This window comes from Lutra lutra, chromosome 5 (genome assembly GCF_902655055.1).
Source record: "Lutra lutra chromosome 5, mLutLut1.2, whole genome shotgun sequence".
In the NCBI taxonomy this organism is placed as follows: Eukaryota; Metazoa; Chordata; class Mammalia; order Carnivora; family Mustelidae; genus Lutra; species Lutra lutra.
Genome location: NC_062282.1, coordinates 13,449,594 through 13,467,847, shown reverse-complemented (window position 1 = coordinate 13,467,847; position 18,254 = coordinate 13,449,594). Strand labels below are relative to the sequence as shown.

Genomic DNA, 18,254 nt, shown 5'->3' with positions numbered 1-18,254 from the left:
CTGAAATCATGACCTGAGCCCAAGGCAGAGGCCTAACCCACTGAGCCACCTAGGCACCCCTAAATATTGCAATATTGCAGTAATTATATGATATTTGCAATTTGCTTCAAGTAATCTTGGGTGCTGGGGATGGCAGGGAATACTCTATGGGCACGTACAATGGGGCCATGGATGCAAAATTGTTGCGACTTCTTTGTTATACTTTGGTCTCTCTTGACCTGCTTGAAATTTACCAAAGTAACACTTTCAAGAGATAACTGCAACAACCCAAGCTTTCCCAAATATTAGGCAATTCCTGGAAAATGAATAAATTAAACTCATGTGTTTCTAAGATTTTAATTTCAAATCACAAGTCTGTACAGACACGTACTTTAAATTGGAACCATGAGATGAACCATCTTAAACAGTATAAATAATTAAAATACCAAATATGCATAGGTTTTTCTGAGTACGAAAGATTACTATTAGGAATTTGTTTCGCAGACATTTCTGTACTTCAGTCTTACAGTCGAGAATGTTAACTTACCAGGGTGACAATCATGGAATTCCATACAGTTTCAGCATTCCTTCCCCAGAATTTGTTGGGATCGCCTTTGCACCTGACCGAGGATTTGTGTGTGTGTGTGTGTGTGTGTGTGTGTGTGTGTGTGTGTGTGTGTTGGTAAATGAAGTTTATTGGAACACAACCAAACCCATTCTTTTATCTTTAAAAAAATTTTTTTATTAACATATAATGAATTATTTGTCCCATGGGTACAGGTCTGTGAATCATCAGGCTTACACATTTCACAGCACTCACCATTGCACATACCCTCCCCAGTGTCCACCCAACCACCCTATCGCCCCCTCCCTAGCAACCCTCAGTTTGTTTCCTGAGATTAAGAGTCTCTTATGGTTTGTCTCCCTCCCCAGTGCCATGTTGTTTCATTTTTCCCTCCCTTCCCCCCATAACCCCCTTCCCTGCCTCTCAAATTCCTCATATCAGGGAGATTGTATGATAATTGTCTTTTTCTGACTGACTTATTTTGTTTAGCGTAATACCCTCTAGTTCCATCCACGTCACTCCAAATGGCAAGACTTCATTTCTTTTGATGGCTGCATAATATTCCATTGTGTATATATATACCACATCTTCTTTATCCATTGATCTGTTGATGGACATCTAGGCTCTTTCCATAGTTTGGCTATTGTGGACATTGATGCTATAAACATGAGGGTGCATGGGCCCCTTCAGATCACTACATTTGTATCTTTAGGATAAATACTCAGTAGTGTGATTTCTGGGTCGTAGGGTAGCTCTATTTTCAGCTGTTTTCCAGAGTGGTTGCACCAGCTTGCATTCCCACCAACAGACCCATTCTTTTATATAATATGATGCTGCTTTCACATGGTGACAGTTGACAGTCGTGACAGACCATAGGACCCATGAAGCTGAAAATCTGTTCTATCTGGCCCTTTGGGGACATGTGCTGACTGGTTACAAAGTTTTATTATTCCTTTCTCTTTCATCTCAATGTGTTTGGAGATAGATATACAAGTTTCCTTTCTTCCAGATGGTTTACAAATGATCACAGCATCATTGACTAAACAGTCCAGTCTTTATGATTGAGGATTCTTAATGACCAATTGACACTTAGCCAAAATGCCCCCGGACCCTTGCCCTGGACCCCTAACTTGAGTTGCTATGGCAGTCAATGCCCTCCAAGTAGAGTCTTCCAGCAGCCAGGGCTGAGGGTTAAAATCTTGTCATTACCTGATTTTTCTATTTGTGGAAGATCATAACTTCCACTAAGAAAATAACTAATGGAGGCACCTCAGTGGGTTAAGCCTCTGCCTTCGGCTCAGGTCATGATCCCAGGGTCCTGGGATCGAGCCCTGCATTGGGCTCTCTGCTCAGTGGGGAGCCTGCTTCCTCTTCTCTCTCTCTGCCTGCCTCTCTGCCTGCTTGTGATCTCTGTCTGCCAAATAAAATGGGTAAAATCTTTAAAAAAAAAAAAAAAAGAACTAATGACCTTCACTGCTTGGGTTGGTTTTGCATTTATTTTTTTAAAGACGTTTAACTGGTTTCCTGGCTACGTGAAGACCTTTAAACTTGAGAGAACTTTCCTAAGGCTTTGCCTGACTCTGCAAAGCAGGTCACTCTAAAAACCGTGCTGACTGAACATCTGTAGATACTTTCTGATGCAGTGAGTGGAACTGTGAGTCGCAGCTCTGTTATGAGCCTCGAATCATCTTGGAATTATAGTCGGCATTTAGAAATATAATAGAATTGACTGGAAAACATCAGAAGGCATTACAAATGATAAAGGTAATATTATTTGGGGGCACCTGCTGGCTCAGTTGGTAAGAGTGTGCAACTCTTGATTGCAGGACTGTGAGTTCAAACCCCACGTTGGGTATAGAGATTACTTTAAAAATCTTTAAAAAGGAATAAATTGGGGTGCTTGGGGTGGCGCAGCTTGTTAAGCATTCAACTCTGGGTTTCAGCTCTGGTCATGATCTTGGGATTGTGAAATCAAGCCGTGAATTGGATGCCATGCTGAGCCCAGAGTTTGCTTGAGATTCTCTCTCCCCTTCTCTTTCTGCCCCTGCTCTCTCTCTGTCTTAAAAAAAAAAAAAAAAAAAAGATAAATATTATTTTTGAAACTTTGGTTTCATTTTTATGCATTTAGATGTACATGAATGTCTTACTGTGGGTCACCATCAAAAATTTTGAAAACTACCGGGTCAGTGTCAGTTGGGGAGAACTGAGAGAGACTGCACACACGGACAACAGCAAGCAGTGATCATAGCCTGATGGGAGGAGGCGAGCAAGAAGAAAACAAACACCACAAAACACCCTTGGTTAATACAAACCTATATGAGTTCAAGGAATAGAGCAGCAGTCCCAGAGCAGAAAACAAATTATTATTACTAAAAAGCGTAGATGTTGACATTAGGGGTTTTCTGGTATGTCTGTTCCTTCCCTCTGTGCTTCTTTTTTTTTTTTTTTAACGTTTTATTTACTTATTTGACAGAGATCACAAGTAGGCAGAGAGGCAGGGAGAGAGAGAGAGAGGGAAGCAGGCTCCCCGCCGAGCTGAGAGCCCAATGTGGGACTCCATCCCAGGACCCTGAGATCATGATCCGAGCCAAAGGCAGTGGCTTAACCCACTGAGCCACCCAGGCGCCCCACCTCTGTGCTTCTTTTTCACTGTTTATTTCCTTTTGGTAGTGCAGTGCCTGGCCCAATGTAGACATTTTCCAAAGAAATGTTTATTGAATGTAAATACTAAAAATTAGACACCTGTTTCAGAGGATCTGCGGGGAGGAACCTGGAGTCTGGGAATTTGCATTTTAACAAGCTTTCCAGACAGCGGCCTGTGGCTGTGGCAGACCAGGATTGAAGAAACATGGGCTTATTCTACCTGCATTTGCCTGACCCAGGTCACACACAGCTAATATTAGAACCAGAGCTGGACCTGGGTTACCACCAGCATCTCCCATGGACCACTTCTCACCAAACATATCGCACAACCTTCTAATAGATACTGAACTCCATGCTTCCTCACTGCCCCACCTCGTCCTCTCAGTCGCCTTCTGGCATTTTCCTTAATCGCCCGTCATTCCATTTTCCTACCCTATACCTTTGGCTTTCTCTCTGTTGCTGGTGACATTGAGACCAAATGCCCTAGCATATCATTCGTGGCCTGCCACAGTGTGCTCCTGGCCTGTCCCCTCAATACCTTCTCTCTCTGCCAGTCTCCCAAATCTCTCCTTGACCCACCCTACCTCCTTCTGCTGGGGCACCGCAGAGCACTCCGCGTGCCCCAGGCACACCTTCCCCTTCTCTGACTCTGATCTTCTGTACATGTTGTATTCTCCACCTGGAACAGCCTCTGTTTTCCTCCGAATTACATCCATCCTGTCGGGCCACGTTCAAGGGCCGCGTCCATAAAATCTTCCCCCATTAGTGAGTGAATGATTTCCCTTCTTTGCTTCTCTTTGTTCTTTGCTCATGTTTTATTAGAGAACCTAGGACTCATTGTCTTGGATTTTGTTAGCTTGACAGGTGTTCCTCTTTGGTGAGGAAATTAGTTCCTGGAAGTCAGGATTCTTTGTAGTATGTGTTTTTCTCTATAAAGCTTACAGTGCCTTGCAACTAGTTTTAAATGACAAGCATGTTAAGTCAGTGTTTCTGTGATTATATCAAAATTAATATTAATGGGCAGTTTGGCCAATTAACCTGTATAGAACAGGCTTCACCTCTGCACGAAGCCTTAGAGCTTGTGACTGAATAGCCGTTCCATTTCTTTATTGGCCCGATTATAAAAATGTGCTGCCGTGTTCGTGTGCTGTTCTTGATAAAGAATTCTTTGTTTCCCTCTGGGGCCAGATAGACCAATAGTAATTTTAAGGAAGAAGCAAGCACCTTGAATCCTTAATTGCTGCTTTTGAGAGCCTGGAGGAAGGGGGTAGTAGTTAAATAAACGAATGGGGCCATAAAGCAGAACACAGAGGACAGCAAGTGTGGGGCATCTGCAGTAGCTTCTCCGCATGTCGGAAAACCCTGCAGCTCTACCTTTCTGGGGCCTCGTGATTCGGTTGCAAGTCAGTTCCGTCCTCCGGCTGCTAGCAGAGTGATAGCTGGGCCGCACGCCACAGAGCAAATCCTCTGCCCAAATTAGAGGTTAGAGCAGAAAGCCTAGCACAAAAGCGGACGTGGCTCAAGCACTTTTTGTTTTGCTGACTTGGATGTCCGTGACATAACTTTGATGTGGTCTCATTGGAGTGATTCTGAAAACTGAAATTGGGATTGTTGTTTCTATGGTGAAACTAAACCTAATTGTTTTTTTTCTTCATTTGAAAGAGGATGTGTGAAGGAGAATGGGAGAGTCGGAGTAGGGGCAGGGGAGAAGCAGACTCCCCCCTGAGCGGGGAGCCTGACCAGGAGGGAGGGTGGTGGTGGGGTGTGGGGTAAGTATGGGGCGGGGGAGTTGGGCGGCCAGACGTGCAGGGATGATCCCAGGAGCCTGGGATCAGGACCCCAGCCGAAGGCAGATGCATAACTGACTGAGCTATCCAGGTACCCCTGAAGTAAACCTAATTTTTTTTTTAAGATTTTATTTATTTATTTGAGAGAGAGACAGTGAGAGAGAGCATGAGCGAGGAGAAGGTCAGAGGGAGAAGCAGACTCCCCATGGAACTGGGAGCCCAATGCGGGACTCGATCCCGGGACTCCAGGATCATGATCTGAGCCGAAGGCAGTCGTCCAACCAACTGAGCCACCCAGGCGTCCCAGTAAACCTAATTTTTAAAAAAGGATAAAAATCCTCCAGTTGAAATAATGATTTGTCTGTTTTTGCTGTTATAGGTTCCTTGCACTGACACCATGGAGAGTGTATCACCTGATTTCTGTCATGATACTTGGGCGTGTTATCATGCAAATAATAAAGGATATGGTTTTGTCTAGAGCTAGAGGTAAGAAAACTGAGAATTCATTTTTACAGGATGTAATTTTCTGGACCCTGAGTGTCTGATCTTTGTGTAGGCATGTTAACCAAGTAGTTTTAAAAGGGAACAAAGTAACAGGTTATGTAGGCACTGACTTTGATATTATTGTTTATTGAATATACATTGATTTGGTAAATATTTATTGCTTATTAATTATTTACCTGATGTTGTCCCTAGTCATGGTTACTGCTCCTGGGCAAAAAGGCTTGTGTGTGCTAGTTTCTCTGGCTCTAAGCGCTTCTTAAGTATCATTTTGATATGTGAGTAGGCTGCAATGAGGATAACCCTGAAATATTTATTACAACTCACATGACAAAACTTGGACCACTGGAAGATGGCCTCGTTTATGTAAGAACTTTCTCTGCCTCAATGAAGAAAGAACAATTCAGGGCTTACTAGTTGGGGCTCAGTCAGTGGAGGTATGACTCTTGATCTCAGGGTCATGAGTTCAAGCCCAAAGTTGGGGGTAGAGATGACTTAAAAACAAAAACCAAAGAACAACTAATAGTTGAGTACATTTTAACAAATGAGTTCACAATGGTGAAAAATGAACTAATTTTCAACATTGTTTAGAGGTGAGAAATTGAATAACTTTTGAAATTTGCTTCAGGTGCTTTCTGAGTAATTTGTATTAGAAATCAGAGTCAAGCTTTTCTGCACTTGGAGAGGCCTCTTCTACCAACGTCTGAGTTAGTTTTCATGAAGGAGCAAAATGGCCTCCTTGGAATATTTGAGCCCTAAGAACCTAAATGTGATAAGATAGATTCGATCAAAAATAGGGAAGAGGAGGAGGTTACAGTGAGACGTTTGATTTCATTAAGTGTAACCCCCACACGGCCCACAGGGGTCTTCCTCAAGTTCTTACCCTGGCAGGGATCCCGGGGCCTGTCTCGCGGGAGGTACCTTGTTCTCCCTAAGGCCAACCCTGAGGCCACGGACAGAAGCTGTTTCTGACTTAACCATCCTCATGTTCTACAGTGAGCTTGAGCTCTGGTTTTTCTTTTAAGTCTTTACAGTTCTTAGAGCAAACCATGTGCAAAACCATTTTTAAGAAAGATGGTTTTACATCGCCGCGTTTCAAGGTTTGGAGGGAATTTCTTCATTCCAGTGATCTGGGGAGGCGACAAAAAAACTTGTTAATTTGAAGAATTTATGTGGGGAAGTCAATCTCCTGAAAGGGGGCATCACGAAACGGGAGGTTTGGTTAGGAGATCCCACCGATGCGTTTGTGTGCAGTGACTGCTTCTCATGAATCTCTCGATGAAGATCGTGCTCTTGGACGCGTTATTCCCTCTGTCCCCTCCCCTGCCCCACCATTTTCTGTTTCAGAGAACAGTCACCCAGCTCCCTTTTATTTTTAAGATTTATTTATTTGAGAGAAAGAGAGAGAGAGAATGCGAGTGGGTTGTGGGGGAGTCAGAGGGAGAGGGAAAATCCTCAAGTAGCCTCCCCTCTGAGCTGGATCCCAATGCAGGGCTCGATCCCAGGACCCTGAGATCATGACTTGAGCCAAAATCAAGAGTCAGATGCTTAACGGACTGAGCCACCCTGGCGCCCCACCCACTCCCTTACTCTTAACTCTCTTGGGCACCCGCCCCGCGATTTTCTGTTCACCCCAGATGTAGTAAGGCTGCCTGGAGGGGGAGGCTCTCACGCCGTGGGGTTTTGCCCGGAGCCAGTCCAGTCCCTGCGCGGTGACGCCCTGGTTCCGTCCTGATGGATAGAGGAGAGCCCGTTGTTCTCCACTAGACTTAGTAATGTCTTCACCCTCCAGGGCCTTCCTCAGGGGAATCCTAGAAGAAAAGGACTGCTTAAAAATTCTGCCAGCAGCCATTGGCGATGAGCCTCTCCGTGGTGCCCATGCTGCATCAAACCGGGTCCCATCTGGGCGCACGTTGCAAGGAGCAGGCAAGCATGGAAGGCGAGGACAGAGCAGAAAAACCTTGCAACTGCTCTGTTCTTGCTCCTGGCCGCTCACGCAGAGTTCGTTCTCAGCCTTGACTCATTGGCTTGATGTTCTTGGGAACATGGGACTTCCATGTTCTAATGGGCAGGACCCCTCTGGTTACAAAGGTTCAGTCCTTTACCAGACTAAGGTGGGAGAGTTGGGAGAATATGAGCCTGAAGGGTCTAGCCTTGAGCTCATTCACGCCACTTCCCAGCGCGGAGGGCACCTGTCATGGGCTGTGTCAGTGTCCTGGGGCTACGGTAACAAACCCTCATCAGCGTGTGGCTCAGAACAATGGAAGTCTCGTCTCTCACTCTTCTGGAGGCCCCTCGTGCAAAATCAGTAGTGTGGAGCCAAAAATCAAGCCGCTGGCAGGGCTGCGTCCCTTCCTGAGGCTCTAGGGAAGCTTTCCTTGCCTCTCCCAGCCTCGGGTGGTTACAGCCTCGTCAGTCCACTCCCTGCCTCTGTGCTCACGGCCCCCTCTACTCTTCCATCCTCACTAGACCTCCCTCCGCCTCTCTCTTGCGGGGATACTTGTGATCGCATTTGGGGCCCACCTGGATGACCCAGGACAGTCATCCCATCTCCTGATCCTTGACTGAATCCCACATGGTACTTCCCTTTTTCCATAGAAAATAGGATTTTGCAGGGTTCCGGGCAGAAAGGCCCACAGTCACTCAGTCACCTTATCCTGTGAAATGGCAGAGACCGACAACCCACAACCACACAGTTGTGTGAGGGTCGCTCAAGAGCATGGAACAGAAGTGGCTCGGGCGCTGTGACTGTTGGCGCGGTTCAGCGCTGGTGCAGAGCCTGAACAACGGGGTTAATGCAGGTTTGCTCACTCCTCGGGGAGTCTGTGTGGGGCGCCTTTCTGTGCGCAGCCCACTTCAATGCAGAGCTTCTATTGCTTTCTGGACCCACCCCCGGCTCCCTGGCCCAGGGAGTGCTCGTGCCCCACCCTGCAGGGCCGTCCTGTGGCCTGGGCCAAGCTTTCCATCAGGGTTTTAACAGAGTGGCCTTGCTCTGAGGACAGCATTGCTCCTGCCCCAAGGAGAACTGGAAACCACCAGGAGAACTGGGACTTGGGGCTGTGCTTTCCCAGCACCCCCCAGCCTGGGGCCGGAGGAACAGGGGGCTCCCAGGCCTCCTTCGGTGGAGTCGTTGTAGGCAAAGGCCCATTTGAGCCCCTCGCGGAGCTGGCCAGAGCGGCCTCTGCGGACTTGCCAGCCCAGGGCCCCGCTGTGCGGAATCCCAGGACCCTGAGATCACAACCTGAGCCGAAAGCAAGCACTTCACCGACTGAGCCCCCAAGGCGCCCCCCCCCCGCATCGTTATCTTTAATGCCATCTTAGATGCTCCCTAGAACATAGGTGAGCCCAAGAGTGGCGATCCTTTCAGGTGCATTAGTCTTTGTGGAACCTACCAGAAGCAGCGTGAGGGGCCTCCAGCTGTGGTGGCTTTCTCACTCCGTCTTCCTGGTACCTGCCTTGAGGGCTCGCTTCCTCTTCCTCCACGCCCTGGGGAACTTCTCTGCAGCCCTAGGCTGGTCCTCGATTGCCTCCCTCTTCTCTCTCATTACAGAAGAGCCCAGAACTTCCACCACTGGCTTCCTTTAATATCCTTTCCAGTACCACCCTGTGAGGCGGGAGGAGGGCTCAGCAGGTCCCCACGAGGCCACCTGTGGAGCGTTTCCCCCTCTGTCTCTCCATCCCCTCCTCCAGGGAAACGGGCACTGCCTGTTTAAGCCCTGTTCTGCCACCCCCTTGCTCCCCAGGAACGCGCTCGCAGCTTTCAGTGCAAATGCTGTCCAGCTCAGCCTCTTCCCCCTGTGCTGCCCCCCAGCCCGCACGGCCCCAGCCTGCTCTGTGCTCCGTGACTGCGGTGCTCCTGTCCTTGCCGTTGTCAATGTCCTTGTCCCCTTAGCCAGCAACCATACTCCTTTTCCTCACTTTTAATGACAGACTGAACCAGCTAACACCCCACAGTGTTACCTACTTTCTCACTCTTGGCGCCAGTGTTAACTGAGAAATGTCCTATGAGGGGTGGGTTGTTCATGCTTGACTTTATCCCACTCCCCAACGTCAGCTCGAGGCCTCACGGGAGTTCAGAATTCCTTGGATTCTTTTGCAATTGATTAGTGCTTTGTTTGACATGTCATCTAACCCCAAATATATACCATCTAACCCCAAAAGCTTATAGGGATCATAAAAAAATCAGACTCTTTTAAAAAGGTGTAGTAGAGGAACAGGATTCTAATATGGTGACTGTAACTGAGCGACAGATTCACCCCCGGGCTTACCGACAGCCAAGGCAAAAAGGGAAGCTAGACCAACTGAACAGTTCTTCTAATAGTCTGATGAAAGAATGCAAGCAATTTTGAGAAAACACTTTTTTTTTTTTCCCTGGGACTCAATTTTAGGAATTTGTTGCATAGATCTTTGCTAGGGGATGCTGCAGAACAAGACGGACACCAATCGTTGGCATTCATTTCATGGGAAAATGCGGAAACCACCTCGAGGCCATTTCTAATACTGCACCTCATTAAGGCAGGTAGCTGGGGCATAATAGTAAGATATAGCATGATGAAAAAGCAAGCCAGTTAAGAAAGCAGATGCTTTATCTAAGTATACATTTTTTTCTCTTGATTTCATTTGAGCCTAGATATAAGCTCAAAATCCCTAAAGAATGAATAGACAAAAATCTCCTTTCTCAAGTAGCAGCTGTCTTAATTCTTTTGTCTGTGCCGTTTTAAAGCCCACCTGAAATGCTGCCTTGGTTACGGGTACTTCCCTGAGCAGCCTGATTTTCTCTCGTCCCTCAACTCTCATGGTTTGGGCTTTTTGGGTAGTTCCTACACCACCTGCCCCAGTTCACATGGACTTGAGAGTTTGCCAGGACTGCCCTACTGAACAGTCGAGTCCCCGAAGCAGGGCCACGTGTGATGGAGGGCCCTGTCTCTCACGGCACCTATCCGAGTGTTTTGCGTGTAACAGGATCTCAAATATTCACGGCCTAACCACTGTATTATCTATGGTGCCAAAGTATCCACTGAATGGTTTGATAATTCCTAGCGTTTAAATAGCTCAGCATTTTTTCTTTTTTTAGAATTTATTTATTTGAGAGAGAGAGAGAGTGTGTGTGTGCACAAACACGAGCCTGGGGGAGGCAGAAGGAAAGGGAAAGGAGACCCATGCGTACAGGATCTAAGTACAGGACCCTGGGATCATGACCTGAGATGAAGGCAGGCATTTAACCGACTGAGCCACCCAGGTGCCCCTAAGCATTTAATGTTAAATAGCTCGGAATATTTCTAAGTTGAGAAATGCCTCAAGAGAAAAAAACCTCCGTTAATGCCTTGCTTTTGGCCTGTCCTTGTTACAGGTGCACAGTTGTGGAGAAGCCTCAGCGAAAGGTAAGGAACTTGGTTGTTTGTTGTGGTTTTTTTTTTTTTTTCCCCAATGTTATCACCTAAGAGTAAGGTAGGTGACTGAGCTTCCAAGATGTCCAATGGATTCAAATCCATCAATTAGTTCTCTCCTTTAAAATTGATATTATGTTTTAGAACAGTTGAGATTTACAGAAAATCGAGAAGAGAGTACAGAATTTCCATATACAAAGACTACATTCCTTACCTTTCTTCTCTTCACGTAGTAATGTTACATTACCACCATAGGTTGTCGTCATTAATGAGCCCATAATCAATATCTTCTTATTAGCTAAAATCCATGCTATGTACAGATTTCCCTAGTTTTTGCCTGATGTCCTTTTTTGATTCTAGGATCCCATCCAGGATTCCACAGTGCATTTCATAGACATACCTTCTCGGGCTCCTCAGAGTTTTCTTATTTTTGTTGACCTTGACAGTTTGGAGGAGTACTAGTCAGATACACTGTAGGGTGTCCCTTTATGAGAATCTGGTGTGTGGTTGTGGGTTTGGGTAAAGTGCGTTGTCATCACATTGCATCAAGGGTACTTCCCATTGATGTGATTTATCACTTATGGTGTTCACCTTGACCACCGGGCCAGAGTAATGTTTGTCAGGTTTCACCAAGTTGGTTATTTTAAGCAGGGGAAATCTGCTTGGCAAATCAAATTAAGACCAGAAGGCTGTGGATGAGTACAGGATCTGAAAAGTTTAAAATAGAGCTACCCTGGGACGCCTGGGTGGCTCAGTTGGTTAAGCAGCTGCCTTTGGCTCAGGTCATGATCCCAGCGTCCTGGGATCGAGTCCCACATCAGGCTCCTTGCTCGGCAGGGAGCCTGCTTCTCCCTCTGCCTCTGCCTGCCACTCTGTCTGCCTGTGCTTGCTCTCTCTCTCTCTCTCTCTGACAAATAAATAAACAAAATCTTTAAAAAAAAAAAAAAATAGAGCTACCCTATGACCCAGCGATTGCACTACTGGGTATTTACCCCAAAGATACAGATGTGGTGAAAAGAAGGGCCATGTGCACCCCAATGTTCATAGCAGCAATGGCCACAATCACCAAACCATGGAAGGAGCTGAGATGCCCTTCAACAGATGAATGGATAAAGAAGATGTGGTCCATATATACAATGGAATATTATGCCTCCATCAGAAAGGATGAATACCCAACTTTTGTATCAAGAGGAATGGGACTGGAGGAGATTATGCTGAGTGAAATAAGTCCAACAGGGAAAGACAAATAGCATATGGCTTCACTTATATGTGGAGCATAAGGAATAGCATGGGGGACATGGGGAGAAGGGAGGGGAAAATGAAGGGGAGGTGGGAATCAGAATGGGAGATGAACAATGAAAGACTATGGACTCCGGGAATCAAACTGAGGGTTTAGAGGGAGCGGAGTGGGGGGATGGATAAGCCCAGTGGTGGGTATTAAAGAGACACGTATTACATGGAGCACTGGTGTTATATGCAAACAATGAGTCATGGAACACAACATCAGTAATGAATGATGTACTGTATGGTGACTGATGTAACATAATAATAATAATAATAAAAGAACAGAATCAGAGAGAATGATTTGAAATTGGCTAACGATGGTGCCCATGTGGCATGTAGGCTCCTCTAGGCACAAACCACCCCTGGCTGGCCTGGCTGGCCTGGCTGGCAGTTCGGGGCTTGGGTTCGTGTCCCGCCCACAGCAGACACACCAGATCTCCTTGGGTGTGCATCTAAGCTTCCTGGGCAAGTGAAGAAATTGAGCTTGCTCCTTAATTTTGGTTAGGTGGATGATGCAACCCAGGGATCTAGTATAATTTCAAGGGAATTTTAAAAGGCACTTTGTGACTTACTGGTACTTATTTTGACTGGTGAAGGTAGAACTGCCTGCTTTTTCCAGTGCTCTTGCTGTCCTAGCCCTTCTAACACAAGTTGCCTGTTTAGAAGCTATTTGAGGGGTGGGGGTGGGAGGTTGGGGGCACCAGGTGGTGGGTATTGTAGAGGGCACGGATTGCATGGAGCACTGGGTGTGGTGCAAAAATAATGAATACTGTTATGCTGAAAAAATAAAAAAATTAAAAAATAATAGAAGCTATTTGAGTGTTTGATAATCATTTGGAAAAAATAAAATAGTGAGCAGGACCTAGCAGCTCACTTTGCCAACATTGGGTTTGGTCAGGGAGTGAGTAGCTCTGTATAATAAGGCTTTTTTAAGATGTATAATATTTCACCACTTTGGTAAAGTGCTCGTGTGCGTCTGGAGAAGGCATTATAATGGAGATAACTTTTTTTTTTTTTTAGATGTATTTATCTCCGTGAGAGAGAGGAAGGCAGAGAGCGAGCACAGGACGGCGGGGAGGGCAGAAGGAGAGGGAGAGAAAAACTCCAGCAGACTCCCACTGAGCGAGGAGCCTAGTGCAGGGCTCCGTTTCACAACCCTAAGATTATTACCTGAGCCCAAACCAAGAGTCGGTCACATGACCAGCTGCACCACACAGGTGCCCTGGAAATAACCTGTCATTTTAAGGGAGGGTCTCATTCACTTCACAATTACCTAGATATGTATTCAGGTTCATCCTGGTCCCTGTCCCAAAGCTGGTGATCTTGCCAAGTTCATTTCACTCTTGGCCTCAGTTCTTCTCATCCGCTGAGGAGGTGAGAGAGAGAATCATTTCAAATATCCCCTCCAGCCCTATAAAGTCTGTAATGCAATTCGACGTATTAGTGTGTTTGAGATATTGTGATTTATTATAAGAATATAGATTGGGCCTTTGTCCCCAAGTTTCAGAGTCACTAAAACTTTTACAATTTCCTAATTGTTGAGAGAAAGGTGTCTTCTTTATGTTAACGAGGTGGCCTTTCTACTGCACCAAGCATGGGGGCTGACTGGCAGGAGAACCAACCTTGTGGTTGGAGGGCTGGAACTTTCAGTCCTGTTCCCGTTCTCTGGGGAAGGGAGAGGGGCTGGAGGTTGAATCAATCACCAATGGTCGATAATTTAATCGATCGTGCCTATGGAATGAAGCCTCCATAAAAACCTAAAAGGACAGAGTTTGGAGAGCTTCCAGGTGGGTGGACACGCAATCTGTGTGGGAGCAGCACGCTGAGGGAGGGCACGGAAGCTCTCCATTCTGTCTCTTTACCATGCCCTATGCTTCTCTTCTTGCTGGATGTTTCTGAGTTAGATCTTTTGTAACAAACCTGTAATCTAGTAAGTACAATGTTTGAGTTCTGGGAGCTGCTGGAGCCAATGAATAGAACACAAGGGAGGGGATTATTGGAACCTCCAATCCATAGCAGGTTGGTCAGAAGCACAGCTGACCAACCTGCTATGGATTGGAGGTTCCAATAATCCCCTCCTTTGGGTTGCACTTGGCATCTGCAGTGGGGGAGGGGACGGTCTTGTGTGTCAGAACCTTAACCTGGGGGCTCTGACACTATCTTCGTCCAGGTAGATAATGTCAAAATCAAGTTGAGTTGTAGAACGCTTAGCTGGTGACCTAGAAGAGCTAGGTGGTGTGGAGAAAGTATCCCTCCTGCCCGCTGCCCACGGGCCCCCCGCCCCATGTCGGAATTGGGACCAGAATTCTAGCTGGTGATTAGCAGCTTAATTGTCTTGTTACATTTTTGTTTGACCAGTGACTCTTTAAAAGGGATTTAATGTGCAGTAGAAAGGATACTTTCCGGTATTTTCTCACTGCTTTTTTTTTTTTTTTCCGATTTTTATTTAAATTCTAGCTAGTTAACATTTAGTGTGATATTGGTTTCAGGAGTAGAATGTAGTGATTTTTCACTTGAGTATAAGTGCTCATCAAAACTAGCGCCCTAGAGACCCATCACCCATCTAGCCCATCCCCCACCCACCTCCCTTAACTCCATAGTTAGGAGTCTCTTATGGTTTGCCTCCCTCTTTCTTTTTTTTAATTCCCCTTCCCATGTTCATCTACTTTGTTTCTTAAATCCCACATTTGAGTGAAATCAGGATACCTGTTTTTCTCTGATTGCCTTATTTCACTTAACATAATCCTCTCTAGCTCCATCCATGTCATCGCCAATGGCAAGTTTTCATTCTTTCGGACAGCTGAGTTCCTGCAGTTTCTCCTGCATAATTGTATTCTGTTCTCTCTTCATCACAGAGTTGTGAAATTACAATATTTATTCCTCTAATTTCTTTGATTTGGTGTGTTGCTTATGGTGATTCTTGGTGTCTGGTACTGGGCAGTGCTTGTGTTTTTCATATTGAAAAATTCAAAACCACTTTATTTGAAGGACAAAATACAGTGCTGTAGGAGAGGATCTTCTGAGGCCGAAAGGTCCTGTTTTGCTCATGTGAGCGTTGTGGGATTCGGGTCTTTCCGCTTCCATGGCTGGTTTGCCTTGTCTCAATCTCAGAATGAGCCAGGCCTTCTCTCGGTGGGGCTTTAATTGCCTCACTTAAAGATCATTATATTCACTGTAAAAAGGTGAAGCAAATAATGGACCATTCTATCTTCATGATGCCGTTGTAAAGCTTTTAAATTAAAAAGGAGCTCCTTGCCAAAGGAACCCTTGTGCGCTGTTGGTGGGAATGTAAATTGGTGTAGCCACTATGCAAAACAGGATGGAGGTTCCTAAAAACTTAAAAATAGAACTGCCCCATGATCCAGCCATCCCACTGCTGGGTATGCAGCTGAGGGAAAGGTCATCACAGCCCTAAACAGATGCTTACCCCAGATGTCCTGCAGCATTATTCACAACAGCCAAGACATGGAAAGAGCCGAAGTGTCTGAAGGTTGGACAAATGGATATATAGGTATTTCCCTCAACATTTAGCGTGAAGATGGTGCTGTACATTATGTGTGTAATTTCTCTGGGCATTTAAAGGCTATTTGTAAAGTTCACGTGGGTTTTATTGGTAAATAACAATAAAGCCAGCATCTAATTTCTGATGTCAGTAATACAAGTTGGGTAATTTTTTTTTTAAGATTTTATTTATTTATTTGACAGGGATCACAAGTAGGCAGAGGGACAGGCAGAGAGAGAGGGGGAAGCAGGCTCCCTGCTGAGCAGAGAGCCCAATGCGAGGCTCTATCCCAGGACCCTGGGATCATGACCTGAGCCGGAGGCAGATGCTTTAACCCACTGAGCCACTCAGGCGCCCCAAAGTTGGGTAATTTTAATCAAACCCTACTCATATATTGGTTTTTGTATGTGGAAAGTTGATTTTGTGAAACTGTGGTTCGCAGTGGGTAAGTTCTGAGAAGGGCTCATGCTTGACCTATTTCTTTAATAAACAGTAAGTCACTAACTCTCTGACCTGGACAAGGTGTATCCAGTGCAGTCTGTCAACTGAACCAAATTACCATCTCTTAGGGCTCATTTCGATTATTGAAATGCAGTCTGACCCTTAGTGTCCTAAGAGCTTTTTATCTCTGCACGTGACTCCGGCAGCTTACTGAGTAAGATCGTGTGTTAACAAAGGAGACATTGTGCACACTGCCTTTTAAAAACAGAAAATTGTTTTCATTTTGACCAGGTTTTCCTAAGTATAAATTAGACAGAAATAACTTCACTTGCATCTATCCTGATCATTCAAAATTTCTTTACAGACTTCTTTAATAATCGGGTATGTTATAACCTGATGAGCTGGTCTTCTCAAAATTCTCATCAAAAATCTTGTTTTAGGGCGCCTGAGTGGCTCAGTGGGTTAAGCCACTGCCTTCGGCTCAGGTCATGATCTCAGAGTCCTGGGATCGAGTCCCGCATCGGGCTCTCTGCTCAGCAGGGAGCCTGCTTCCCATTCTCTCTCTCTCTCTGCCTGCCTCTCCATCTACTTGTCATCTCTCTGTGTCAAATGAATGGATGAAGTCTTTAAAAAAAAAAAATCTTGTTTTATCGGGGCCTCTGGGTGGCTCAGTGGGTTAAAGCCTCTGCCTTCAGCTCAGGTCATGATCTCAGGGTCCTGGGTTCGAGCCCCTCATCAGGCTCTCTGCTCAGCAGGGAGCCTGCTTCCTCCTCTCTCACTGCCTGCCTCTCTGCCTACTTGTGATCTCTGTCTGTCAAGTAAATAAATACATTTTTTTTTAAATCTTGTTTTATCCTTCAGTGCCAATTTATAGAAAATGTCAGTATTTTTTTTCATGGCAGCGAAAGAGTTGGGAAATTATGGCTGAGAGCGCTGGGATTTTTGATTTCCCAGTGATTTGGGAGGACATCAGTTCTACTTTGCCTTCCCTGGAGTTGACTTCGGAGACATAGCAGAGAATTAACAGTCAGCGTTTCTGTTTTGAACAGAAAGCCAGCAGGGATTAGCAAGAGTTGTGAGCTTTTTACCTCTATTTTGGTCCAATGGCAGGGGTGTTCACCGGCTCTCAGGAGAAATAGCTGTGTGGTCCCACTTCGTGGGATAAAATGCCCTTCTGCCTTGTCAGCTTCCTGATAACTGCCAGTTAGAGCATTCTAGCTGGTTCTATTTTTTTCCAGGGGAAAAGGAGCCAAGAATCTTTGGTTGTAAAACCCAAGTCCTGAGCTTGCCCTGGCTTGTATGCCCAGAACAAACAGAGCATTTAAGTAGGGGCTGTGTAATTAATTAAATCCTTGAGCATGACATTATGTCTCTGTTAGAAGCGAAAAGTCATCTAGCATTTGCTAAATTGTCTCCTCTGAGGAATAGAATTTAGTGCAAAAACTGCACTTTCAGTATTTATGAATCATCCTTACTCATCAAAATTACATTGACCTGGTGAATTACTAAGTAAAAAGCCTTGCATCGTCACATGGTATCTTTAAAAAGTATCCTTTCTTTGCTGCTAGGCACAGACAGCAATGATTTTTGATTTGTGCAATGAAACGGGTCCATTTTACAGTTTGAGCATTTTTGAATGTGTGTTAAAGTCACCTTGTGACATGTGTTTTGTAACCTTGCCCTTGTCCCTTTGTCATAAGGCATTATATTTGAAACCTGGATTTTTTTTTTTTTTTCAATTTAATTTCAGGCAGAACTTAAAGACAGGGGGAGCCACATCTCCCTGAGTTTTAAAAGAAGATTTTGCTGTGAAGGATACTTTTGTTTGAATTAAATGGGAAGAAAATTGATTTATTTCTAGAAAAAAATATTCCCTTAAAATCAGAATTTGCTGAATTTTAGGATAAGCGTATCTGAACTTGAGTAAGTCTTTGGCTGAAGATGTCTGGGCTGGCCCAGGAGCGAAACACTACTGAGCTATCTACCCTGCCAAAATAAAAATCCAAACAGGCTTTTATTCCTTTTTTCCCCCCCCAAAATAATAATTGAGCATTATTCTGTAGTCCTGTATTGCACAATGGAGAGTCAAAGCCCCTTTCTTCCTCTCTGTTGGGGAAGAACAGCCCTATTCAGTGACTGACAGATGGCGAGCTCTCAGCCAGAGC

General features: G+C 45.4%; 1 protein-coding gene across 1 annotated transcript in view; it reads left to right on the top strand.

Moving 5' to 3' along the window:
- RETREG1 (reticulophagy regulator 1) overlaps positions 1–18,254 on the top strand; it is a 130,185-nt gene that overhangs the window by 27,795 nt on the left and 84,136 nt on the right. Inside the window, exons 2-3 of the mRNA XM_047731877.1 lie at positions 5,354–5,460; positions 10,826–10,856. Of these exons, the coding sequence (XP_047587833.1) occupies positions 5,354–5,460; positions 10,826–10,856 (138 nt within the window). The remainder of the gene's footprint in view (positions 1–5,353; positions 5,461–10,825; positions 10,857–18,254) is intronic.